Source organism: Fusarium subglutinans, assembly GCF_013396075.1.
Source record: "Fusarium subglutinans strain NRRL 66333 chromosome Unknown NRRL66333_c0000201, whole genome shotgun sequence".
Lineage (NCBI taxonomy): Eukaryota > Fungi > Ascomycota > Sordariomycetes > Hypocreales > Nectriaceae > Fusarium > Fusarium subglutinans.
Window position 1 is genome coordinate 42,848 of NW_023502264.1, and position 26,310 is coordinate 69,157.

General features: G+C 49.7%; 8 protein-coding genes across 8 annotated transcripts; 3 read left to right on the forward strand and 5 right to left on the reverse strand.

The window, feature by feature from the left end:
• Positions 1-686: 686 nt before the first annotated feature.
• FSUBG_11060 (putative WD40 repeat) lies at positions 687-3,123 on the reverse strand (the record flags this gene model as incomplete). The annotated part of the gene is made up of 8 exons (XM_036675703.1): positions 687-776; positions 930-1,061; positions 1,241-1,526; positions 1,587-1,972; positions 2,031-2,198; positions 2,257-2,822; positions 2,879-3,015; positions 3,119-3,123. 8 exons carry the CDS (start codon positions 3,121-3,123, stop codon positions 687-689), a joined length of 1,770 nt encoding a protein of 589 aa, XP_036533457.1.
• Positions 3,124-4,888: 1,765 nt separating this feature from the next.
• FSUBG_11061 (mitochondrial Rho GTPase 1) lies at positions 4,889-6,870 on the forward strand (the record flags this gene model as incomplete). The annotated part of the gene is made up of 2 exons (XM_036675704.1): positions 4,889-4,898; positions 4,997-6,870. 2 exons carry the CDS (start codon positions 4,889-4,891, stop codon positions 6,868-6,870), a joined length of 1,884 nt encoding a protein of 627 aa, XP_036533458.1.
• Positions 6,871-7,177: 307 nt separating this feature from the next.
• On the reverse strand, positions 7,178-8,611 carry FSUBG_11062 (mRNA (guanine-N7-)-methyltransferase; the record flags this gene model as incomplete). Its single annotated transcript, XM_036675705.1, has 1 exon — positions 7,178-8,611. The coding sequence occupies one exon, from the start codon at positions 8,609-8,611 to the stop codon at positions 7,178-7,180; it is 1,434 nt and encodes a 477-aa protein (XP_036533459.1).
• A 901-nt stretch (positions 8,612-9,512) lies between these two features.
• Positions 9,513-11,104, forward strand: FSUBG_11063 (26S proteasome regulatory subunit N7; the record flags this gene model as incomplete). The annotated part of the gene is made up of 3 exons (XM_036675706.1): positions 9,513-9,971; positions 10,042-10,847; positions 10,906-11,104. 3 exons carry the CDS (start codon positions 9,513-9,515, stop codon positions 11,102-11,104), a joined length of 1,464 nt encoding a protein of 487 aa, XP_036533460.1.
• A 737-nt stretch (positions 11,105-11,841) lies between these two features.
• Positions 11,842-13,344, reverse strand: FSUBG_11064 (alanine transaminase; the record flags this gene model as incomplete). Its single annotated transcript, XM_036675707.1, has 2 exons — positions 11,842-12,893; positions 12,954-13,344. 2 exons carry the CDS (start codon positions 13,342-13,344, stop codon positions 11,842-11,844), a joined length of 1,443 nt encoding a protein of 480 aa, XP_036533461.1.
• Positions 13,345-17,282: 3,938 nt separating this feature from the next.
• FSUBG_11065 (uncharacterized protein) lies at positions 17,283-21,077 on the reverse strand (the record flags this gene model as incomplete). Its single annotated transcript, XM_036675708.1, has 5 exons — positions 17,283-18,918; positions 18,974-19,078; positions 19,124-19,352; positions 19,409-20,272; positions 20,327-21,077. The coding sequence occupies 5 exons, from the start codon at positions 21,075-21,077 to the stop codon at positions 17,283-17,285; spliced, it is 3,585 nt and encodes a 1,194-aa protein (XP_036533462.1).
• A 1,991-nt stretch (positions 21,078-23,068) lies between these two features.
• Positions 23,069-23,577, forward strand: FSUBG_11066 (uncharacterized protein; the record flags this gene model as incomplete). Its single annotated transcript, XM_036675709.1, has 2 exons — positions 23,069-23,249; positions 23,300-23,577. The coding sequence occupies 2 exons, from the start codon at positions 23,069-23,071 to the stop codon at positions 23,575-23,577; spliced, it is 459 nt and encodes a 152-aa protein (XP_036533463.1).
• A 263-nt stretch (positions 23,578-23,840) lies between these two features.
• FSUBG_11067 (nucleolar 10) lies at positions 23,841-25,796 on the reverse strand (the record flags this gene model as incomplete). The annotated part of the gene is made up of 1 exon (XM_036675710.1): positions 23,841-25,796. The coding sequence occupies one exon, from the start codon at positions 25,794-25,796 to the stop codon at positions 23,841-23,843; it is 1,956 nt and encodes a 651-aa protein (XP_036533464.1).
• Positions 25,797-26,310: the final 514 nt, after the last annotated feature.

Genomic DNA, 26,310 nt, shown 5'->3' on the forward strand with positions numbered 1-26,310 from the left:
TCGGAGGGATTAAAAATTCGAACATCTATCCGTAAAATCAGGGTCCTGCAGCCATTGTGGGCCTCAAACACGGCAACTCGTTGTATCACCGAAGAGCCTCCATCGCCATGTGGGCTTGACGGAGACGTCTGATTGATAGGACCGACTCATTACTCCTGCAAGACAGCCCAAAACGGTTTCCCAACAGCTATATGACTCTTTGACTACCTATCCCGGCCGGTGCCCAAAGCAAGTTCCTTAGCTGCCAGGGGCAAATAGTTTGTTGACATTGGATCCTGGGCTAAAAACTTGCACTCATAAACAAGATCCGAGGTGGATTTCCGGTCTCAGTATCCGTATACTTACATCAGATTCAAACTATCGAACCCTGGAATCAACCAATGACTCGAACGACAACAACCACTCCCCCTTGCGTATAGCAGTTATTGGATCTCGCTTTACAGGCTCATCACAAAACAAAGAGGCCAACAAACCCATCAAAAAGCTCTATTCGCCAGCGCCCTTGTAACAAGCCCATCAAGGCTTTTATCGCTCATCAACATGTACCTCCGTATCCGTTTATCATGATGTTGCTCCCGGGGCTTCTGCTCCCTTCGTCTGTGCCGTAAGCTCCGATCCAGGTCGCAGCCACGTCCTCATATGTCCTATTTTCGGAGATTCACATGTCAGCTTGTCTGTCACTTATGTTATGTGTATGCCATGAACAAGCGATCGTTGATCTCAACAGTCCAATCGGACCGGAAGATCAACTCGAAGCTTGGCTTGGTGTCGCTTACCTGACTTGCAGCTCGTCATGATAGCGTTCTCTGTGAAGTCCAGCCAACACACTGGGTGGGTATCAATTGATTTGTTCTGTTTGTCTCACCGTCAGTTTTACCACACCTTGCAACCTGAAGCTATCACATATCGGCCCTCGCATTGAAACTTACAAGTACGGGAGGAAGCATAGGAATTCTGGCCCGCGGCTCCACAGGGTGTGCGATAGCCATTTCCTCGTCTTCGGTATCTAGGTTTGAGTTTGATCGCAACCTTGAGTTGGACGTGGTGGCCGTCTCAGCCCGCTGCAAAGCCGTATAGCGCGATGAGACAGATCCACGGTGTCGTACGGATTGCTATAGTAGAGATACTGTTAGCTATCGAGTCGTGTAGACGACGTGGCGTAGAATAAAGATGCCATAGTGCAATGTCGTGAAGCATCACATCTCCCGCCATTGTCGATGTTGGTGGTGTTAGCACTTACCGCTTTGGGTCGGTGAAGCATGCCGACACTGAAGTCCCACAGACAAAGACGTCCGTCTTCTCCCACGCTGCCGAAACGATAGTTTCGCTCATCGCATCTCCAAGGGTCAAAGGCAACGGCTGATACCCAAGACTGGTGTCCCTGGCATCTGGCTACCAGAGCCGAGTCTGACAGTGACCATATTGATATCAAGTCGTCTTGTCCACCAGTCAATACGTATTGGCCATCTGGGGACCAACAAACGCATGTCAGTCCTCCATAATAGGAATAGAACACATCCAGTAGCCTTTACAGCCCAGTCAGATAAGCTTCTCAACAAGATAAGGTGCCAGGAACTTCAACTTACTCTTCCTTCAAATAGTCAATAATTCTTAGCGTGCCGTCCTCGGACACAACAGCCAAGTGTCGGTTATCAGGCGAGAAGGAGAAGGCGTTGATTCGATGGTTGGATAACTTCCAGGCGGCAACTGGATTGACCTTTTGATTTTTGGAATGCACTGACTTGTTGATTCGAATAGAATTGTGATGAGCTCCGCCATTGCTAGCATCTGACAGCTCACCGCTCGTCCCATTCACGTTTCCATTAATCGCTTCCTCTTCGGGGTTGAACTGGGCGTCTTCTTTTTCCTTGTCATATACGACCAGCGAGCCATCCATATGGGCAGCTAGAAATAGGTTTTCTGATCCTGGAATCCATCGAATTGCCGCAACTGGGGTTCCATTAATTGCGCCCTAAGATATGCTGTCAGCGGATTGCTTGTCGAATACTAGATCCTGAGCACCATCCTACGTTTTTGTTCAGTCGTGTATATCGCTGCGAGATCGGCTCCCACCAGATGACCTCTCCAGTTGAGAAGCCCATTATAACATCCAGATGCGAGACGCTCTTTGTATGGACATTAACATCGTGACATAGACAATGCGCTTTCGTGAAAAGAATCTTGGTCAAATAGTCTTGCTACTCGTGATGTCAGTCAAGATGTCCGAGGATGGCCCCGTTACGCGGCGGCACGAACCTTTGACGACGATGACATGTCAAGCCACTGGAAGGCGCGGTTGATGTTTGCAAAAGCAAAGAGGCCATCATTGGATCGCTCCGTAAGCTTCTTAGACAGGCTTTCGTTGACGATAACGCGAGAGATGAAAGACGAGTTGCTCTTTGTCATGTTGTTCTTGGGCTTTCTCTTCTTGTTCACATCCTTGGTCGGCACCTGGGTGAGCAAAGCATTGCCTTCGCCAAAAGCAGGTGCAGAACCAATGGTAATGGAGGTAGCCTGAGCATCACTTGTCGAACCGGTACGGCCCTCCTCACTCGTCTTGCCACCTTCGGCAGAGTAGCGGCCCTCGTTGGGATGCTCCTGAATACTAGATGGCGCGCCACTCAGGGCGAGGGTGGTCGAAGAGATTCCTCTATACAGAAAGTTTGGAGCCGGACGACTCTCAAGCGCGATGAGAGAGACCGAGGTACCGGCGCTGGCAGGCTGCGGAAGAGTCGACAGCGGGTTGGGGTTCGGGACGGTGGCTTCGGAAGGATGGGGCGGAGGTGTCGCAAGATGTAAGTCTTCTTTCAATGTATACGTGCCTGGGTTTCACTACGTAAGTCGAGATACCGCGAGAGCATACAGCGTGATTGTCTACCTTCTCCAACAAGGAATTGCCATTCGGGACCCGCCGGATTCGATAACGTGTTGTTTGTCTCTATCATGGGAACAGGATGTATACCACCGGCGCCATAAGGCCCCATGGTGGGATATCGTGGCGGGGGAGGTAGCACACTGGAATTTCATGGTGTCAGTCTGTGTCAGATGTAGAGCAGCCGATGCGAAAACGCCGGCGCATGAGAAGATTGTATACAATGAGGGGAGGGAGTGGACGTACAACATGACGGCGGTTTAAAGAATGCTTGTATAATTCCAATGAGCTCTAGAATTGACAGATCGAATAAAGGTATCACGATATTTAGTCGCTACTGGATGGAGGTGGAGGCGAGAGGCGGAGGGGGCTGAATGGCGGAAGGCACAGCGGTCGACGTTCGGAATTGGAAGGTGTTATACGTCACTGGAGAGCGAAGGATTGCCCTGGGATAGCAAGACTCGGTGAGTCCTATGCCTAGAAATCGGTTGACTTGTCGGTACCACAGCAGGTAGAAGAGGTTGACTTGTGAGGCTGGGAGAATATAGCCGAGGACTGGGTGAGGATGAGAACAGAGGATTGGGGTTGGATCAACGGACTCGGAAGCCGCAGGCGCAGCTACAGGCAGACGATAGTGTGGGGTAAACTGGGGAAAACGCTGTACTGCAACGGCCAGGGTTCCAGACTGAAGGGCTACCTACCTAAGTTAATGTAAGATACCTTAGTCTTACTATTGGATGTGACTTAAATATCGGGACATTTAGCCATTGCACAGGCTGGCTGGCGGAATACATACTTCTTCTGTCACTAGTATTTCACTATGCGCGCTTTTCGATGCATCGACTTGAATGTCCCAGGTTTCCGGATTGGAACCAGGGCTTCTGTGGCGCAACGGTTCCCGTTGAGTATCAAGGTCCAGTAACATCAGTGATACTGTCGGCTGGGTCTTCAGAGGTTCTGTACAAACTGTATTAATATCTCCAAACGTTTGCTGGTGCCAGTGTATAAACGGATTCAGATCTGGTGGGAATTGCCATGGTACGAGAGGCTTTAGTCGCGTCACTCTACGGATATTATCCACTGAATTCTTTGATAGGTTGGGTATAGATTGGGATGTTCTGAACAAGACTTGTCATGGACTGGTCCGTGACAAATGTATCCAGTCAATCGCATCTTTATCTAGTCCACCGCCAGTGTTGGACTCACCCTATTACATTGAAAGATGGGATCTGCTCATTTCCTAGATATTCGACCAACATTACTCTACTCGAACCGAGCACATACCTAGCAGGTCGGGCGTCAAGTGACGAGATGGATGAGTTGTACAGGAACCGAGAGTACATAGGCGCCAACTTACAGGCGGTATCAGCCTACCATCGTCTCCCAGGACCTGGAATGTGGGGTTGTTATTCCCTGAAAGCTCAGGCTTGTACGGTGGCGGCGGTTCATGACAACACACTCACTGAAAGCGGGACGCATCTTTAATTGATCGTCCCTCAATCCATCCAATCCTTGCTCATCGCATCACTTTGTTGTCTGCCATCAAACTCCAATTTTAGGTCTGGCACTTGGTTTGAATTACTAGCTGCATATTGGCTGCTGTACCTAATTTATTCCCTTCTCTGCATTGATCTGCTGTGCTGTGCTGCGCTTTGCTCTACTCTGCTCTGCACCGCTCTTTCTGTCTCGTCTTGTTTTGTTTCTCATATAAAAATTAAGACATGGCCTGAGGTGATGGATGATCTTCTCTGCAAGACTCTTTCTTTCGTGGCTCTCTCCAACTTGATTGTCCCTTAAGCATCTCTAAACGATCGCCATATCCTCACAATTTGACCAATTCAACTGCTGCCACCTCTATCTGCTGTTACCGCCGCTACGATTCATTGATTCATTCATTCCCCACGATCGACCTACCGAACCCACGATATCAGCAGACCACCGTTCCAACCCTCTTGGGCATGGAACCTTAATGACGACATACTTTCACCAAAGACTCCGATAATAGATACCTCCATCATGGCCGCCGGTACGAACAACCCCCAACTAACTTGGCCTCCAACTCCACTGCGAGCTCTTCAATCCAACAACAACTTCTTGCTCAAATGACTAACCTTCCTTGTGCAGTGCGCATCTGCGTCTGCGGTGATGAAAGCACCGGCAAATCGAGCCTCATCGCTTCTCTCGTAAAAGATCAATTTGTCAACAACAAAATCCAGCCCGTCCTTCCTCAAATCACTATTCCTCCTAGTATTGGTACGCCCGAGAATGTCTCAACAACGATCGTCGATACCTCAGCTCGCCCCCAAGACCGAACTACTTTGCGCAAAGAGATCCGAAAGTGCAATGTCATCCTTCTCGTCTATGCCGATCATTACAGCTACGAAAGGGTAGCACTGTTCTGGATGCCATACTTCCGATCCCTCGGCGTCAACGTCCCCGTCGTATTATGTGCCAACAAATCCGATCTGGCTGGTCAGGGCACCACACCTCAGGTAGTCGAGGAGGAATTGTTACCTGTGATGGCCGAATTCCGCGAGATCGATTCTTGCATCCGCACCAGCGCTCGAGACCATCGAAACGTAAACGAAGTCTTTTTCCTTTGTCAAAAGGCCGTAACTCATCCGATTGCCCCTCTATTTGACTACAAGGAGGGGCATCTCAAGCCTCTGTGCGTTGATGCTCTGAGGCGCATATTTTATCTTTGCGACAAAGATCAGGACGGGTATCTCAATGAGCAAGAAATGAGAGACTTCCAAGCACGTTGTTTCGATAAACCTCTGACAGCGGACGATTTAGATAATATCAAACTCAGCATCTCGAAATCGTTGCCCACGTCCGAGTTACAAAAAGGCATTGACCTGCCAGGATTCCTGCAATTAAATAAGCTTTATGCTGAGAAGGGTCGCCATGAGACTATCTGGATCATCCTTCGAAAATATCACTATACCGATAGTCTCAGTCTCGAGGACAAGTTTATTCGACCCAAGTTCGATGTTCCAGAGTACTCGTCGGCCGAGTTGAGTCCTGCCGGTTATAGATTCTTTGTTGATCTCTTCCTGCTATTTGACAAGGACAATGATGGTGGTCTCAACGATCAAGAACTCGAGGCTCTATTTGCCCCAGCTCCAGGGCTTCCCAGTTCCTGGACCGACTCATCATTCCCCTCCTCAACTGTAAGGAATGAAGCTGGGCATGTCACTTTACAGGGCTGGCTGGCTCAGTGGAGTATGACAACATTTATCGAGCCCAAGACAACTATTGAATATCTCGCGTATCTGGGGTTTGAGCCTCCGAATCCCAAAGAACCAATCACCGCGGCACTCAAGATAACCAAGCCTCGTAAGAGAAGAAGACGTCCTGGTCGGGTTGAGCGTAACGTGGTCCTCTGCTACGTTCTTGGTGCATCAGGAGCAGGCAAATCCGCTCTCCTCGACTCTTTTCTCAACCGCCCATTTGATGGTCTTTACCATCCGACCATCAAGCCACGCCGCGCTGTCAACAGTGTCGAGCTGCCTGGCGGAAAGCAAGTGTACCTCATTCTGGAAGAGCTTGGAGAGCTGGAGCCTGCAATCCTTGACAACCCGGCCAAATTAGATGCCTGCGACCTTATTTGCTACGCCTATGACTCGTCTGACCCCGACTCGTTCTCGCACATCGTTGATCTGCGGAACAAATATGCGCACCTTGATGAGCTCCCTTCGATTTATACTGCTCTCAAGGCCGATAAAGACAAGACAAACCAACGCTGTGAGCTTCAGCCAGATCAATATACTGCCTCACTCAACATGAGCCTGCCGTTACATGTGAGTGTCACCTGGGGTAGCATCAGTGAGCTTTTTGTAGGTTTTGCAGATGCCGCTACAAATCCTAGTACAGCTTTCCCCCGGAGCAATGAGGAGGGGCCTGACCGGACCAGTTTGTATATTGCATTGGGCGCCACGGCCTGCGCAGGAGTTGCTGCTTTAACGATATGGCGACGAGCAACGAATGCTCTTTAATTGGTATCACAGTTGAGCAGATGTTCACCGGAGCTCGGCAAGTTTTGAGGAGGATTTCGATACTTGGAGAGAGGACAGGCATTGCATAGGGAGGAGTTGAAACTCACCATTCGGAAAGAAACATGATACCCAGCTCCATCGACTACACATTTTCATCACATAGATATATAATCAACAAACATCGTCTTTTCTTATTTTGATCGACTTGCCCTGGTGATGGTGGCGTCGTTTCTCCTGTATATGAGCCAAACTCCTTAACACCAAGCCCATGATACCCCTGCAATGTCTTTCACCGGTACAGGAATGATTAAACCTTGTAGAAGCAGAACCCGACGTAGAAACTAGCAGCTTCCATCTCCTCATCGGATACCAGAAGAGGGCCTCCACCACGCTCTCGTACGCCCATGCGCTCGCTCAGGGGACCAAGCTCGCGGTCATCCTTCTCCGCCTCCCAGATTTCAGGAAAAGTGCGGTGAAACTGCAACTCAAGGTTGTAGTCCTCGGCGAGAGCACGGAAGGCCTCCCAGGGCACGACGTACTCAGGCACCTCCTCCACAGCTTCGTCTAGAAAGAAGTTATATTTCCAGCCAAAGGCAGGTCGAAAGACACCATCATCCGGTGTTTTTCCCGGGAAGCGCACACGGTAAATCGAGTTACCCCATTCAGCAGTGGGCTCCTCCTCGCCCTCTTCCAGCTCGCCATCCTCTGGCTCTGTTTGTTGCGGTGTTGTCGAGCCATCACCGTTCTTTTCTTCGCTTTGCTTGGCTGCACGCTTAGCAGCAGCCTCCTCGTTGAATTTACGGACTCGCTCGCCCAGAACATCAGAATTAGGGATGCAGCCGATGAAACGTCCTCCTTTCTTGAGTGCTCCGGCGACGTTGCGGAGCATGTTGCGCGCGTTCTTTTCCGACTCGAAAGCATAGTGCATAGAGAACATCATGCTGACAACGTCGAAACCTCGGCGGTTCATGGGCGAAGGGTCGAAGCCGACTTGTTGGATAATGTCGAGGTTCTCAATGGACTCGCCGAAACAATCTTTAACGTGGAAGCGAGCATCGAACAAGCGCGGTGGCGGTCGCCGGTGTCCGCCGCGCCCACCTCGCCCGCCACGGCTACCCAGTGTACGGTAGCGATCGCGAGCTTGCTCAATACTCACGTCAGCGGGATCGAGTCCAACATAGAGCTGAATTGGTTGAGGAGCCTGCTGCCATTTGTTAAGATCGCCGCCCTTTCCACATCCCATGTCCAGTACAAGTAGATCTTTGCCACTGGAGCGTCCAGCTTCGCGCGAACCAGGGCTGTGGTCCTCATCGGGTGAATAACGCTGAATGATGCAGCTCTTGATCCAATTGTTGAAAACACGAAGTCCCTTGATCTTGCTGTCTCTTGTTCTCCAGTCGCGACCACGCTCCGGTACGTTGTTGTAGTGGTGTCGCACAAGATCACTGTTGTTTCGGATCCTCTCCTGTTCAGCTTCGGCGGCTTCCTCAGCAGCAGCTTCGCGTTCTCGTTCGAGCTGGCGCTGTCGAATGGCTTCACGCTCGGCCTCTGAGATTCGCGCACGCGCACCGGGGCGCTTCAGCTTTCGGGGCTGTTCTGATGGCGAGAGGGCGCGCCGCTTTGCTGGCTGAAGTGACTTGGCGTTGTATGGCTGGGGTAGATCATCTTGAGGTTCGTCGTTGGCAGGACGTTTGCGGTGGTTTCGCTCATCGCCGTCGTCGCGATCAGAGTCTCTGCCCATTTCTGACAGCTTCACTCGTTCTTTTCGCGATATATGTGTCGTTTGATGTTGCAATGGTAGATGCGAAGTTGGATGTTAAAGTTATTGAATTGAAAGGGAAATGGATATGATGCAAGTTCTGTATCTAATCTCAGCGTTGCACTGATGTGAGGGCGCTCGGCCTAAGCGGTCCAGTTGCATCAGCCTACCCTGCACCTATTGACTTTCTGCCTTTGTAACTCAATGAAATGATGACTTATGAAGCACTCTAATGCTATTGATCTTGTCTATATTTTAGACAACATGATGATACGTTGGTCATGTTATGTTGGGTTAATGAGAAAAAGGAGAATACATTGGCAATATTGTATAAGTACTAAATTCTTTGATTTTAAGACAACTATTACTTATTATAATGCCAGATATATCGAAGAATTGAGGAATTATTGATCCCCTGACGGTATTGTGTTATTGCATTGGCTACCAAACATCAGGTGAGGCTGAAGCACGCACGACCTGAGAATTATTCACTGTGCAACTCATCCCTTACCAATTCCTCCGCTCACTGAGTTGAGCTTGGTGAAAGTTGAGCTGAGTGCTCGAGGTACGTACCAGTCCATCAGTGCGTGTCCCGCTGGAGCCTTGCAGCACAAAGCCGCCTGGAAAAACCCCACTGTCGCCTCGCCATCCAATGGATCCAATTGTCATTGGATTTGCTGTAGGTAACTATCTGCTCAACACCAAGCTCTACCGACCTACCTCTGAGCTTCTCTCGTCATCCATCCGCCAAACCACAACATCAACATTAACGCCCAACAGTGAACAACGTCATCGTCCTCGATTTTTCTGGGCAACTATCGATATCGCACCCTGCGCTTAAAACAATTACCACACACTCTCGACGACAGCGACCGCCTCCATCATGGGTTCTGACCCCCAGTACGCGAAGTGGCCATTGTTGCCTCTGTCGCAGCACGTTTTCACCCTCACAAACGGTTATGCCACTAAAAATGCGCAACAAGCTGCTGTAAAGGCTCTTCAAGATGCTATCGAACAGGACAAGATGGCTCCTTTCTACCGATATCTCGCCCATCCACTCGACGGCGTTCTCAACACTCTTGGCGAGGGCGGCTCTTCGGCTCCTGGACGACCTCTCAGCAGAAAGTCCAGTCTTGTTGGAATGATTGCTACTAAGCCTGCCGCTACTATTGTCAGTCTTCCCTGGGACGAGGGCCTTTACAACCAGTTGAAGGAAGATAATGACCGGGAGCTGCAAGAGTTCCAGAAAGAGGAGGATGACGCTGTTGAACAAGCTGGTGACACCGAGGTCATGGCTGCTCAGGGAAAGCGAGCTGAGTTCTGGGCCCGTGTAGGAGACAAGGTATGTTTGTTCTCACACAGAAACACACGTTCTAGCCACAAATCGACTTCGCCTGCTAACACCCACCAAGGACAAGGCCATTGCCGCATACGAGAGCCTATCCGAAAAGACGGGAATCCTCGGTACCAAGATCGACGTCGTCCTCGCCATAATACGCATGGGTCTCTTCTATGGCGACAAGCCTCTTGTCAAGAAGCACGTCGAACGCGCCAAGACACTCGTCGAATCAGGCGGTGACTGGGACCGCCGCAACCGTCTCAAGGCCTACGAGGGTCTGCACCTACTCACACTTCGCTCCTACAACCTTGCCGCGCCTCTACTGCTCGACTCTCTCTCCACATTCACTAGCTACGAACTCTGCACCTACTCCAACCTTGTCGTGTACTCCGTTCTTGCTGGTTCAGTGTCCCTCAAGCGAGTCGATTTCAAGTCAAAGGTTGTAGACGCACCTGAAATCAAGGCTATTCTGGGTGACGGTGAGGACAAGCTTCTTGCTCTCAGCGGTGCCCTCAGCGCTGGCCCTGGTGCTGATGACACCACTGGCGCGAAGGCTCCTAAGACGGCGACCGCTGCTGTCAACCTGACCACGTTGGGTACCAGCACAGAGCAACCTGAAGCTGAGATGGCCATTGACTTTAGCCCTCTAGCGCTGCTCGTCAGTAGTTTGTATAACGGAAACTATAAGACCTTCTTCAAGTCTCTCGCCGAGGTCGAGGAGCAGTTCCTAAACCAGGATCGCTATCTTCACGAGCACAAGAACTGGTTTATCCGGGAGATGCGGCTTCGCGCCTATCAGCAGCTTCTTCAGAGCTACAGAGTTGTTGGCCTGGAGAGCATGGCCAATGACTTCGGAGTCACTGTCGACTTCCTCGATCGGTATGTCATACGTTACGCAATGTCATGAATGAACACAACCTGACTGATTCTCTACTAGTGACCTGGCCCGCTTCATCGCTGCTGGGCGTATCCCCTGCACCATCGATCGCGTGACAGGCAAGGGTGTGATCGAGACAAACCGCCCCGATGACAAGAACAAGCAGTATCAGGATGTTGTGCGACAGGGTGATCAGCTCATCACAAAACTACAAAAGTACGGCCAGGCTGTGCGACTGAGGGGTAGCGAGAGGGCATAAATGAGGCGATTTATAGATGAGGAAGCTGGTGCTTGGCTTTGTCATGCCGTAGTGGGGGAATAAAGCGAAGAGACAGAGAATAGGCCCATGCCGTTACCTATTTCATTGACTGTACAGATGTGATGTGATATGATGTGATGTGTTAACTAAAAGTCTAGGTACCTAGATTGGCTGGGTCCCGGTGAGAGGAGAGCCAGAAAAATGGGCTGATCTGATATCACACCCCTTCCACACCGAGGTGACAACTGCACTGCACTGCACTGCACTGCACTGCGGAGTTAGGCTAGCTGCATGTGTCTGTCTGACTGAATGATATGACATGATATGATGTTAAGCATACAGCTAAGAATCGATCTACCCCAGTCTTCTTCTCTGGTACCTGCGCATGCAAGCAAGGGTCGGAATCGAAAGATCAACATTACACGTCTACCCCGGATTTTTCTGTTATGTTCTGCCGGTAGGCTCACAGTCTCTTTCTTGATCGAAGTGGGACACGCCATATTAACATATAACAAAAATGCTAGATTGGTGAATATCTGTCTATCCAATACCTACCAAGGCGCTAAACTATGCAAAACGATTTCCTGTTTGATAATCCTAAATCTTTTATCTCTTTCTCCTCCGCACGCCACATCGTCGCTCCGCCCCCGGACCCCCGCCCCCGAGGCCCCGCTCCAAGTCCGGCTTTTCGGGAGTTCGACTCATAATGACAATACTGCGCAACTGCGACTGGTGCTTCATCGGTACTTCTCGAGAAACTCCTTGTGGAACTTGACGATGCTGCCAACCCACTCGGTGCCAGGCGCAAGGAAGGTTGTTCTGAAATGCAGGGTACCCTCTTTCTGGCCAAATCCTGAGCCGGGAACGACACAGATACCAGTAGCCTCGAGGAGACGCATGCAGTAGAACTCATCTGGGCTTCGACCCTCTGCCTTGGCAGCCTCGGCGGCCTTGACGGGCAGGTTGATGGTGGGGAAGAGGTACATGGAGCCCTGGGGCTCGGCGCACTCGACTCCCTCCATTTGAGAGAAGGCCTTGTGAAGAGCGGTAGCACGGTCTTGAAGACCGGTGAAGATGCCATCGTACTCCTTCTTGTAAAGCTCATGCGAGGGCTCGCCCGGCTTGGGAGGGTTGACCATCAACTCAACGATGCACTGACCAATAACAGGGGCGCAGAGCATGATGGAGATGAACTTGTAGATGTTGGCCTCGACCTCGGCATCGAAGTTGACAAGCTCAAAGTAACCTCCTCGGTGACCACACTCGCCAACCATGCCCTTGGAGACACTGTGTAGAGAGGCGAGCTCGAGGCCGTCAAACTTGCCAGGGTTCTCCTTCTCAAGGGTGCGGAGGACAGCCTTGAAACTGTGGAACTTGCCAACAAAGACATTTGTCTGGTAGACCTCGTCGGCCATAACAACTAGGTTCTCCTTGTTGGCGAACTCAAGGACAGCACGAATGTCCTCCTCAGGAAGAGAGGCACCGGTAGGGTTACCGGGGTTAATGATGACAATGCACCGAACGTCAATGCCGTCAGCCTTGGCCTTTTCGTATGAGGCACGGATGGTGTCGACATCGGTACCCCAGTTCTTATGCTCGTCCAGGAGGTAAGGAACAGCGGTGGCGTCCAAGAGGGAGAGAGTAGCAGTGTAGAGAGGGTACTGAGGAATTGGAATAAGGATGCCGGTTTTAGGGGAGGCGCAGATGACGTTGAGAAGGGTGTTGACACCGGAGGAGGCACCGGCGGACAGGTAGATGTGATCAGGATCTGCAGGGAAGCCATCGCGACCTGAGACAAGTTAGTAACACAGCAGAAACAGAAGCGACGGCAGAACAGAACATAACTCACGTTCAATAAACTGGGCGATGCTATCGCGGATAGCAGGAACACCGGTGCTGGCACTGTAGGCACCAACGGAGCCGATCTTGCTCAGGAGGAACTTGGCGCGCTCGACGACATCGGCCTGGTAGCCAAAGTGCTTGGTGAGAGCCTCCTCGTTCTGAAGAAGTACAGGGTTCTCGAGAAGACTGGCGACCTGGCGGAAGAAGGTGATGGGCTTCTGGTCGAGCTGCTGAGGGTTGCCGATGTTTGCAGAAATAACGTGTTTGAAGGGGAGATCGCCGGTATCGCCATTTGCGATCTTGGCTCGGTATTCCTCGGACTTGACAGCAAGTTCACCACGAACGGCGTACTTGGCAGCGACGACTCGCTGGTTGATGTTCTCTGAAGTCAATCTCATTTTGGCAGGATAAGTAGAGAAGAATGAGGTAGAGGAAGAGGAAGAGGAGGAGACAGAAGTCGAGGTATAAGGATAGAGGTGACGATGATAGTGGGGAGTAGTAGCAGCAGAACTTTTTGGCGGGGTGAGTAAGGGTCGCGGGGTAGATGTGGTAGTAATAGATTTACTCCAAGCGCAAGCACGGGGGGCAATCTTATAGTCTGTGTAGATACCAAAAAAGTCGAACGAGTTAGCAATTGAATCATCCAATACTGATATAGCAAGTCAAGTAAATTGTCAGTGCTTTTCTAGGCCTGAGTTTTGCGTCAAGGGGAGAGAGCAAGGTGAGAGAAGTGAGGTGAGGTGAGGTAGGTATCAGACAAGGATGAGATAGATGCCTGGTCAGAGAAAGGAGGAGAGAGAGAGAGAGAGAAGCATACAATGAGAAATTATCACACCAGAACAACACTATTGTTGGTATAAGAGGGTATCGTGAACTAGGTAAAGATCAAAGAAAGAAGAAACTCGACTGGGTTAGGAAGAGAGGGTAGAGGCTGATACAAATAGACCAGGCAGACAATACAAGACAAGACAAGAAAAAGACTCGGCTCAGAATTAATGCAACTAAATGTCTAGGTAATAGAAATCCCCTTGTAGACAAAAGCACTGTTAGTAATAAAAAGCAGAGCAGAGCAGAGCAGAGCAAAGAAGAGACCAAAACCCCTTCACTGAGGTAACTAACCCACTCTCACCCACTCACACATCGCCATCGACATCGTAACCTTGGACCGTAGCGTAGCGCAATCCACGTCTGGGGACGGGATGGAGACCGGGAGTGGATTCAGATGCAGATTGTGCTGTTTGTACCTAGACAAACAAAACACCTCAAGTAAGATCAAATCAAATCATGGGGTCCCCAAAATCAGCGCATTTTGCTTGTGATTGCATGACTTGGGCGCATTGTCCATGACGAGGTAGACAAATTGAATGGCTTCAACCCGATCCGATCAACGGACGACATCCGGGGGCGCTTTGGGCTTTGGGCTTTGGGCTTTGGGCTTTGGGGGGGAGAGCGTGGAGAGAGCGTGGGTGATGACCTGGAGACAAGCAAGGGTGCTCCAAATTGGACATTGGGGTTCATTCAAAGCCCGGAGCCGGGACCCCTCAGACTCATACAACAGACGCAACTGGCGCCCGATTTTGGTTGCTGCACATGACCATAGCCATGACTGATATTCATGATACCCTCTCTCTCTCTCTCTCCCGGTCTCCGGACACTTTGTCCGAGGTCATCGGAAGACTCCGAATATTGATAACAAAAAAAAAAGAGATGGTTACACGGTGGTACTCGATGGCCCGAGACCAGCCGGACTCTATCTCGGGTACACCACCGCCCTCCGGCATTCGCTCTCATATCAAAAGAGAAAAAGAGGCGGCTGAAAAAGGGCATGATAAAACGTAATAGGGTGAACCAGCCAGGACATGGATAACAAGGCGCAGGGGTAATATGACAGTGCAGCTGCAACAAAAGCCAGGAAAGACAGCTACAAGAGATCCAATCGAACGTAATGTCTTGCGCCATATCTCTCGGCTGCCTCTTCTTTGCCTTGTCTCCTAGACCATCTTCCAAGAGCATCTCGCTCCCGTTTCACTGGGACCGGACCGGCCCTGCATATATAAGGCAAAAACACGCAATTGGACGAGACGATAAAGAAAGCCCAGAGAAATCTTCCATACATACAAGTTCTCTGGAAAAACGTACCTGAAGTAGCGGGGCGCAAGGTGCTCGCACATCGTTGACTGGGCTCGTTGACCTCGGGGCTAGCAGCCAACCTTGAAGACTTTAAAGGCGGCTGACATCGCAGCGTCTGGCCGAAGCGGACCGATGCCACCGGACTTCGACGGGCTAGCATTAGATCTTGACGCCAGGAAATAATAGGTAACTATTCTGTAGTATCCTGTCCTGTCTCTGTGCTGGCCAGAAGCTGTGGAGGTGTGCGTGGTGGAGCTTCGATGCGGAATGATACAAGGGTCCTAGCCGCTGAGACGGTAGTTGAAAGGACTGCCGTTCAAAATATAAGTACGTACGTGCAAGAGGAAGAATAGATAAATGTAATACTTGTTAAGACTTACAAGGTTGGAGAGCCAGAGACTGATTGTGAAGCGAAAGTTACTCTGTTGTCTGGCCAGATAAGCTAGCTACCTGCTACCTTACTCACTACTAACCTTTTGAGCTAGATACCTAGGTAGGCAGTTGGGAGATCATATAATAAGATCTCGTCAAATCGCTATCACCTCGCCGCTGTTTGGTCTCGCTTACTCCCGTGGCGGGTAAACCGTGACTGGGAGCTCTAGGGCGCAGATATATCTGGGAGTCACCGCAGATCCGATGCCGCAATTGTGATTGTTGACGAGAAACAGTTAGAGAGAACAGAGCGAGATAATGTGTGTGTTCGAATCAAAGAGGGGCAATGTCCTTGTTGGGGTTGTAGTAAGAGCCAAGATTGAGATGGTCACGCTTGTGTGATCAACAAACGCACCCTATTTAGTAGATAATCTCTGTGCGACATTCACCTCTGAGATTGGATGCTTGGTACAGATGAGTACGTTCTGGCTTTTTATACCGCTTGTTGAGGTTGTCTCTCAAAGAATTAGCCCGATATCGTGGTTAGGGACATTGTGTGCAAGGGTTTGAATAGTCGAGACCACCGGTCTCGGATCAAGCACTGTAGTCTTCTCAGAACCAATAGATCCTTTCCCCAAATGCATTGCTTGTATAGGTACTGATACCATGTATCATTTAGCCATGTCACGATAACCACCAGTAACTACTAAGGTAAGCTTGTGTGAGAAGACAGCTAATAATACAATAATGTCAGATAAGGTGCAGCACCTCGAATACACAGCTTCTCATTGGTTGGCCATGTTTTTGACTGAAGCTCTCGGTGAACCATTACAGCGCTCCTACTCACCGAGAAGATTAGTGGGGGTTCAGTATGGCAGTGACCATTACGGCGCTACGTTTTGCCGACAGCCGCCCAACGTCGCCAGTATCCGTAAATTCTCTACTAAGGTATCACGGCGACTGACGTACAGCAAGACCAAGCCATCCTGATCCACGTCAATCAAAATGGCAAAGAAGGGTAGGCACATTCTCTCAAGACGACCCAACCAGGCTGTTGCTGACTCCATTCTCCCACAGCCAAGGCTCGCCTGGTGCATGCGCGCCTCGTCTCCATGGCCATGACTGGCTTCTTCTATACCTTCAAGCGTCCCAGAACCGCACCCATGATGAGCATGTTGAAATACGATCCCATCGGTACGGCCTGACATACTCAAAACACCTGGGCCCATCAGCTAATTCTGTCAATGGCAGTGCGTAAGAAGGTCTTGTTCCTCGAAACCAAAAAGAGGAAGTGAAAGCCGCCCGACCTCGCTCCATCATACCTTGTTCGATACAATAACCCAACGACCGAGTTTCTTGCGTGAGCTAGAATTGGCTCTTTAACTGCAAACCACCACGTACGCGCCATGTAACACTACACTACCTTAGAGAGCATCGCTGGAGTTTTGGGCATCAGGATCCTGCCTCTTCGAAATGCGACTATACATGTACAACATACCTAGATCACAATATTGCCCTTATGGATATGGCTGCATTCGTATGCCACTGAACTTAACGACCAGACTAGCATGTTACTGTGCCTACCTTGTGCGTGAGCTCTGCCTAGGCATTTGGATTCAAATGATAATGTGCAATCGTTATTCTATTCACCATTCACGTATGATCTTCTTTAAATCACCAATTGCTCACCACGATTGTTCCACAAAGTTAAATTCTAGTTACCTATGCTCCCCGAGAATTGAAAGATCTAGTGACTAGAGAAACCTCGAATTCCCCAGGCCCCCAATATTACTACATCATGGCGATTACCTGCAGTCTCTTCGTTGTAAGCACATTAGTTCGACTGCTTCGAGCACGTCTTTCGGATCACATGGCGTGTTCGAAGGGACGAAGGCCTGTCTGAACTTTCAGGTTGCGAGTCGGCTGGCGCTTCCTCCGACTTGACTCGTTTGCTAGGAGAGGTGACAACGTCTTCATCGTCCACAGAGGAGACACTGCGCTTCCCACCGTATTCCTTGCCATTTGGCAGAATTTCTTTGGCAAAATCCTCCATGGTAGGGAAGTCCCAGTCGGGACGTGCAGGCTTTGGCTGGATCAAACCCGACCGAATCTGTTCAACCACCTCGGGGTTGCTACGGTCTGTAGCCGAATCGACTTTAGCCATCACAGGCCTGTTGTACTGACTGTGATTTGCGGGTGGTCTGATAGTATCCGTTTCCTGCGTCAAGGAAGTCGAAAGTCGCAGGATAGATCGTGGAGCAGAGCCTTCTCGGCGCCTCGCTTGCTCCTGTATTACCGAGGGCGCTGGAGCTGGTGAAGATGCTTTCAATGCCGGGCTGGCTACGACGACTTTACGACGATATCTTTCTCCCTGGTTATGTAAATCAAGAGTAGTGAGGTCACTTAGACTGGCTGAGCCCTCCGTGTCAGCACTCTTATCTTGACCACACGAGTTAGACTCTTCCGAACGGTGCTCAATGAAGTAAGCAGACTGAGTTCCAGTCTCGCCCCCTCGTGGTGCATGCGAGCCGACAGGCTGCGATATAACCCCCAGTTTCTCATTAACCCAATGGCGCTCCTTGCTCAGGTAAAAAGCGGTAGACTGCATTACCTGATTAAGATCAACCATCTTGTTGAATGTGGTGTTTAGATTTTCCACCCTGGGAACCTGCTCGGTCATTCCCTCTAGCTGGTTCTTCAAAGCATCGATTGCTTTGAGATCTTGGATTTGTCTCTGGAACAATTCTGCATTTACACCGGAGCCACACTCCAGAGCAGCGAGTTGTTTCTGTAGATCGTGGGTTTTCTTACGTTCTTCAGCCAACGTCTCGCGCAACAACTGAGATTCTGGACCACTCGATGACACCCCTTCGAGTTGAATCTTGACTTGTTGAAGATGAGCCTCTACTGCTGCTTGCATAGTTTCAGACTTGGAAATCTCCTTCTCGGAGGCAACCCTTTCCTCCTCAAGCTTCGTCGTGAGTGTGGTTTTGATCTCACAAATAGTTGCTTGCAAGTATTCCTTGGCCTGCTCGTCGCTCTCAAGCATGGAAGTTTTCATGAGATCGAGCTTCTTAGACCATTCTTGAGAGATCTGGTGCAGAGTTTCCTCCAGGTCCCCAATCTTTGATTCGCGGTCTTGAAGCTGTTTGGCTAACTGGTTGTCAAGATGAGTCTGAAACCCTTCTTGCCAAACCGAATGGCCAGTAGCAAGTCTGGCTAAACCTTTATTTGTGTCGTCGCAGGTCTTCTGGGTGGCGAGAGTTTTGGCAGAAATATCGCCTAGATGCTCAACAAGATCCTGGTGTGTTTTCTCATGCCACTGCTGACCTTTTGATTGAGTCTCCTGTTGATCGGCGATGTTGTTATGCAACTTCTCAAAGTGCTCCTGGATGATGTCCTGAAGAGACCCGGCTGACTGTTTTGCATCGCTTTGAGACAAGATTATCTTCTGTATCTCAGACATCAAACTGGAAGCTTGATTAGAGCGTGAAGAAAATGAAGCGAGAGATAAGAATCACGTACCGGGAGACAATGTTCGTTTCTAACCTATCCGCCATCTCCTTGACCTCTTCATTCGTCATTTGGCCATCACTGCGCGACTCCAAATGATCGTTCATCAACTCGAGTCTACACATTAGTTAGCAAGATTCTTTCAGAGACATGTTGACTTACTTCTCCAAAAGGGTGTTTGTCAGCCTTCCCTGTTTCTCACTCCACTCATTGTACTTCTCGTTACTTTCTCTTAGCGAGGACATATCAGAACGGAACGTTTTCACTTCATCCAGCAAGTTTGATTCCGTTTTCAGACGGTCCTGGAGTTCAATGACTGCTTCTCTTTCTCGATTTATCTCCTTCCCCTGATTTTCAAGCCTGAGTTGCAGCTCGGAAATTGTGTGCGTTTCTAAGCAATACAGTCAGTCTCGGGCTGTGATACAACAATATGACTGGTGATCTTACGTTTCTGTGCTTCTTGCTCAGATTCAGATCGATATTTTTCAATCCAAGATTTGAGCTCTTCGCGCTTCCTGTGACTGTCCTCCAATGCTAGCTCAACTGCTTTGGCCTCTTTCTCGCGCCTGCCCCTCTCCTTTTGCAGCTCATCACTCGCTTCTTTGTGAAGATTGCGAACCCTTGAAAACAGACCCTGCTGTTCTTTGATAGCTTCATTAATCTTTTCTCGGTGTTTGCGATACTTTTCATGAGTGGCTGCCTCATGATTTTGAGATTTGATTAAGTCGGAGCGAAGAGACTCAATCTCACACTGTAATCTTTGAGTTTCCTTTTCCGCCAGCGATCCTTCTTCTTGTAGCTTGTCAAGGCGACTCTTCGAATCTCCAATCGCGGCATCTTTTTCCGATATGAGTTGCACAGACTTGTCTAAAGCCTTCTGAGTGTGCTGCAACTTATCCTCAAGAAGTACAATCTCCTGAAGGGCCTCCTGACGCTCAGCTTCGGCGATCTGTATGCACTCATTCCAGTATTCAGCCACGTTCTGCATTGCAATCTTCTTTCGGTCAGGCTCAAATGTTGGTCGAGTATGTACTCTCTGTTTAGCTGAGCGTTTTCTTGAGATATTACTGCTCCTGGAAGTCGGGCGATCATTGTTTCTGTCAGACACTCTATGGTATTTAGATACCGAGGGGGGCTGAGCCGGCCAGTGACCACGGGATATACGATTTCTAGACTTTGCCGTGGTCACGGGAGTCCGGGGAACGGGTGCCTGCAGGTCACCACAAACACTGGAAGAGGGCGCTTGATATGAGACTCGGTCGACACGGGTAACATGTGGAAGGGGAAGTTTCAGATCTTCAAGTTGGCGCCCTAGACTTGAACTTTAGCGGGAATGACCATTGAGCTTCGTGATTCGTAACTTACCATGGCCTTTGATGTGAGGGAGAGAAATTTTCGCCTCTTTCCCCAGCTGTTGAGAAACTTGTGCTTTGGTAGCATCTTTACTGAAGCGAGAAGCATCCAATATAGGTCCAGTTTCTGTTGGAGGTGGTGCGTTAATACCAGAAGTTTCTGATATGCTTTCATGAGGGAGCCCGGAGCTATCGATACAGATGGCTGATGCTTCACCAGTGCTTTCTCCTGTAGAAGGTTTCTCCAATGGAATTATGGTGTGACTCGAAGAATTATCCGACCGATCAGTGAGGTTTTCTTCATTGAAACGAGAGGAAATCTCGGAGAGAACTTTGCCCCTTATTAGACCGAGCTCAGGGAGATCTAAAGGTGCCGCAGGCCTATGGATGCTGACAGGGCCGTGTAGTGGACCGGGCAGAGAGTGTTCAGCAGGAATGTTTGTTGGCATAGGAAAGAATTGGGAAGCATCAGCTGCTTGAGACTGCTCAGGTTTAGGTCTCCGCGAGAACTGTCCAGGACGATGAGGTTTCTTTTCGGCAAAGCAGAAACCTTCGGCCATTGTTGATGTCGAGACCTCCTCTCTTGGTACCGAGAACCTCCTGAGATGAAGCTGATTCAAAAGTATATTAGGGGCGGCCTGGGAATCCGGGATGACCGACCCGAGGTTATTGAGATCTCTTTCATCTCCAACAGGCCCAAAGGAGATCTGGCTGCTGCCTCTACTGAATGATGCTCTGGGTCTCGGGTCTGGTGAAGCGGTCATCTGCGACCGAGTAGCTGGTAGGCCAGCTAGACCTCACGGTTTATAAAGAAAGAAGATTTGTGTTACTTTGAGATGTAGTAAGGGTATCGTCGACTCTGAGGAGTGGGGTGATGTGAACAAGTTGAAAATGACAACGTGAATTGGGAGGGAAAAGTGAGGAAGTTCCCCAAATCTTAGGCTTGCTTGTGCCCTCCTTCTCCTCTCAGTCTTCTTTCAACATTTATGTTGGAAGGTGTTTATGATGCGGCTTCCAGTTGGAGTTTCGACAAGTGTTTTAGGGAAACTGCACCTGCCTGGGTTGTATAGGCACAGTGTTTCATTGCCCATCCTACCCCATGGTGCCTGCCGCGGACAGACTTTGAGCGGAATCGGGTACATCTCGAAAATTTCGGAGCAGGAGGAACATTGAGAAGGATGGCTTGAGGACCTGAGGTAAGTACCTTCCCTTCGTAGGTCGGCAGTAGCGAAGGAGTTTCTCGCCTTTTCTAAACTGTTACCTTACTAGCCGCGTTCCTTCTTCTGGCTTTTAAGGTATAGGAATTCAACCGCCGTACGGACTAAGGTACCTATTAAGATTTTACCTATACTTTGAAGGCTTGGTTGGTAATTGAAAACACGGCATATCTTTATACTCGAAATAACGTACATGATGAAGGGTGAAGGAATAGGTAAATTGATAACCCTCCTGGAAAGCAGTTCCTGTAGTTACCGCCTGCTCTCGTTTGTGGCCTTCTAGTGTAACTAACCTCCTTGAACTGTTTAAGTCAAGCTTGTTATATGGCTTCATTTGTGTGAGAATACTCGAGAGAGAGAATGAGTGACGTGTTTCTTTCTTCACTTCTATCAACTTGCACCTCAACGAAACTACAAGTCGCATTGGGTGATGTTTTAGGCAATTTGTGAATGTGACTATATTTGGTGATGCTTTAAACTGACTCAATGAAGCTAGGGTCATATACGATCTTCGACTATTATACAAGCATCTGACATATAGGAAATCGAAAGAAGGGAATTGTAAAGGAGGCCTCGTTCTTGTATCACACAGCATGGCTGCATCCCCCGGAGCAGGGTTATGAATCTATTTCAACTGCTAAACCTAGATCTAAGATGATGCAACATCGCATCGCCAAGTTTTTCGCTTAGAAGTAAAATCTAGAACGGCGGTTATCTGGAGAGTTCAGCGTCTTCTCTTCCTGCCAAGATCAATCTCAAACGCTGTCAAAACCATGACAACGGCTGCAGGTCAACTTACACGATAAGCATATAAAGAACCAACAACAACCCCTGGCGCTTCGGTTCAAAAAAGGACGCCAACAATGCATGGGCCACCGCTAGTTGATCATTGTCAACCGCCGTTATCACCGGCCCAACATCACAGAGTGAAACGATTGTCCAACACCTACATGCACTACGACTTAATCCTCAAACTAAGGCTTTGCAGAACCAATCCGGCGGCTCGTCGCTGTGAAAAATATGAAAAGATTCCCTTGCGCACAATATCGGCCCTGCATTAATCACCCTTTGGCGCGTGACGAAGTACAGGCATCGAGGTTGATAAAGTCCGGATCTGAAGTCTTATTGGCTGGACCCCTGTTTGAGGCTTCGCCGCTCAGCGCTTCGAGCAAGACTATCACCAATCACAGATGTGCGTGTTACTATATCGCGGTTCCTGCTGCTGTGCTCAAGTCTCGGCCCCGTGATGGAAATCCAATGATGATTCGTCTTGAATACTCGGGACTTGAGAGCCAAGTCGGTATCAAGGATGCCAGGGTCTGAGTACTACGCTTGTGGGGGATAAAGAACCAAAGATTTGTTGATGTATATACGAGTGGCTGCCCTCGCCAAAGAGGCGGGCATTCTTGAAAACAAATCCTGCCCTTCTATCTTAATTACCTGGTATTTTTACTTTTCATTTATCCTAGGTTCTGTGAACCTTGTGCAGCTTCTTGAGTAGACATACCCTTACACCATCTTACACAAACTCAAAGACAATGTCTTCAACAAGTAACCCATTTCCACTTGCGTCAGAGAGCTATGATGATAGTGCTCCAAGTGCCGACTCTGGCACTGAAGCGGGTGCTGCCGGTGACAGCTCAGGCAACTCCGTTTCTATCTCTCAAGGCGGCATGATTGCTATCATCGTTGTCGTTGTTGTCGTCAGTTTGATCGGCCGTATGTATCTCTCTCCTCCTAATTGTTTACATGTACTGACTTTATGATAGTCTCCACAGCCGCCCTCTTCTTCATAGCAAAGAGGCGCGAATGGACAATGAGAGAGACAATCAGGAAGTCCGCCCGCAAAGTTGTTACAGCTCTCACACCGCGGAGAACAGAGTTCCCTTCGTCAGTCAAAGACGGGCCTGTTCCGTCTCATCGTAATCGTACACGGATTGCTGATGATGATGTCCCCCCGACACCGAGAATTCGACCTGAGGATCTTGAAAAGGGTCTAGCTCAGGCCAAGGCAAAGCGTAAGGAGAAGAAGTGGCTGAAGAAGTGAAAAGCAGCAGTAGAGGGAGATCCTCACTGTGGTGTGCAATTGGTAGTCACGGTGGTAGGAGTGGTTATGGATGTTGTCAGCCACGTATTTGTTGGTTGTGGTCTCAAATTGGTGTTTCCAACGGACAGGATCCGGGTATCATCCATGTATAAATAGTAACCTTCCACGCAGGGGCTGTCTCATCTTTACTCCACGAACTGAGCATTAACGCCTTTGCTATTTTGATAATGAAATCCAAGCGCCTGTTTTGTCCTTCTCGTTTCTTAGATCCGTCTAAACGTGTTGCCACTGGCGCTGCGTCGAGCAGCTCCCGTTCGCTTGTCCCGGGGCTCAGCAGGCAGCTCCTCCTCTCTCTTCTTTTGCTTTCTCCTTGACTCTGGAATGAAGGACACTTGGCGCTCGCCAACAACCTCTCCTCGGGCCTGGTGAGTGCGCCCCGACTTCTGCTGTCTCGAGCCAAGCGCCGTGTCCTTGACAGCCCGTCCCTGGTTGCTGGTTGACGACACACGCATGACGACGTCTTCATCCTTGGTCTTTCGCCTTGGTGCTGGGACTGTCTTCTCCATATCTTCATCACTGGACGCATCGTCGTCCGAGTCCTTGCCCTGATAACGGGCCGGAGCCTTAGAATCAACCTGTTGTCCCACCGCAGTGCTCGGGTTGAGAGCACGGAACTCTCCAGTGGTCTCATCCACCTGGAAGGCTTCATCCTCGAACATCTTGCTGAAACGGGAATCGCCAAGAACACCAACATTGGTGTCAACCTCAGCTCTGTTCTCCTGCTTCTTGAGAATCTTGTCCACCATCTTCTGGTTGACCTTGACCTTCTTAGTACCTCTGATTCTGCTTGCGCGTTCCTTCTCGACCTTATCCTTGATACGCTTGGTCCTCTCCTCTTCCCAGACGTATGGGTTGGCAATCAATCTAGCTTGCTCGTACAGCTTCGAGGCCACGAAGTATCCGTGCATGTAAGGTCGAAGTAGGTTGGTCTTTCCAACCAGGTGGGACAAGCTCAACTGCTTCAGTTCGGGTAGTGTTAAGAACTTGTAGTTGTCGTATGTTTCGGTGTGCACCTCTTCCGCCATTTCTTCGACCATGTTGTCCAAGAATGAGCACCATTTAGGAGCGGGACCTAGTTGGGGAACGAAGAACGCATGTTGCTGCTTGCCTTCGTTTGCTGTCATGATCATACCAGTATTCTTGCACCATGCAACGTCGTTGATGTCGACGATAGGCTCCACGGACGTCCAAGGATCTCCTGTCTCCTCATCCCATAGCTTGATGATGCGCTTATCCGCTGACAGAATTTTCTTTTCTTGTGATGCCGTCGTCAGATGCATGAGCTTATGCACAGGGAAACCGTATCCTTGATCCTTCTTCATGAGGGGCACGGGTCGTCGCAGATCAAAAATCTGCATCATGCCACTCGAAGCGCCTGTAACGATAGAAAGGCCTGAAGGGCTGAAGTCCAATGCTGTAACTTCACCTTCGTGGCCTCCCAGCAAGGCGACCCTGGACTTGGATCGGGGGTCCCAAAACTCAACTGTTCCTATTGAAGTTCCAAAAGCGAGCAAGTTGTGAGTGTTCTCAGCGATAGCAGCCGTGTTGACGCTACCAACCCCAATACCTCCTTGTAAACCGCCCCCAGTAAGTTCATCGTCGCCACCAACATCGACCTGATACGACTTCATGAAGCGTCCCAGCTCAAGGTTGAGGCGGAACACCTCGCCTTTACCATCACTATCCAAGCCCACCGCTGGTACAAGAGCCTCGGTAGATTGCCGGTCGTAGACAAGAGCTCGGCCATATCTGGGAAGACGGACCTCGTAATGGCAGCCCATGGGAGTGTGGAATTCGAGGCGGCGATCGGTTTGGAGGTGAAGGGATTTGGAGTAATCGGTTGACAGAAGCTCAAATGAGTGGTTGAGGGCGTTGGTATGACGAGCGAAAGACAGCGAGAGCTGAGGTAAGTTATGAACATGAATCTGCGGCTTGTATGTGCCTGTGCTCATGATCCAGTCGCCATCCTCACTGACCCGGATGCAGTTACTAGCCTCTTCGAACTCGAAATCCTGCAGAAGCTCGACACGATTCTGGTATTCGGCATCGTCCTTCAAACTTCGCTTTCTGCGTCGTGCAAGCCAGTCGGGCAGAGGTCGAGCACTAGATGCGCCCGAGATTGTGTACACGGGAACGGTTCCCGGATTTGAAAGCTTCATAATGGCGGTGTTACAGCAAAACCGCACTGACGAAACTTGGTTGTCGTGTTGAGAGGAATGATGCAAGTTTTGCGATTCACCGGCCGATGCGCTTTGGACTTGGAAAAAAATCAAGGTGAAGAAAAACGATGCCCCACTATCTTCGGTGTGCTCGGTGACGCTCGGTAAGGAACCGCCATGGGTATCTCAAGTAGAGGGAAAATGTATATACTCTGACTGTTTCTTTATAAATGTTATTGATAAAACGACTTAGGTATTTAAAACGAAACAATACGATATAAGATATGCTTTGGTAGTTTATGGTATTGCTCGCATCAAGTTAGGTTGGATATAAACGTCAAGATTCCAAGGACCAACTCTCTATCTACTCCGTACTCCGTACTCCGTACTGTTGCTGATCTTGTCTTCCCCTAGCCTAGCCGAATTCGCTCCTATTCAGTCCCTTGAAATTGGTTGCCCGTTCCTTTACCCCCCGTTAAACCCGGCCAACAAACCACTTGATTGACCCCGATTA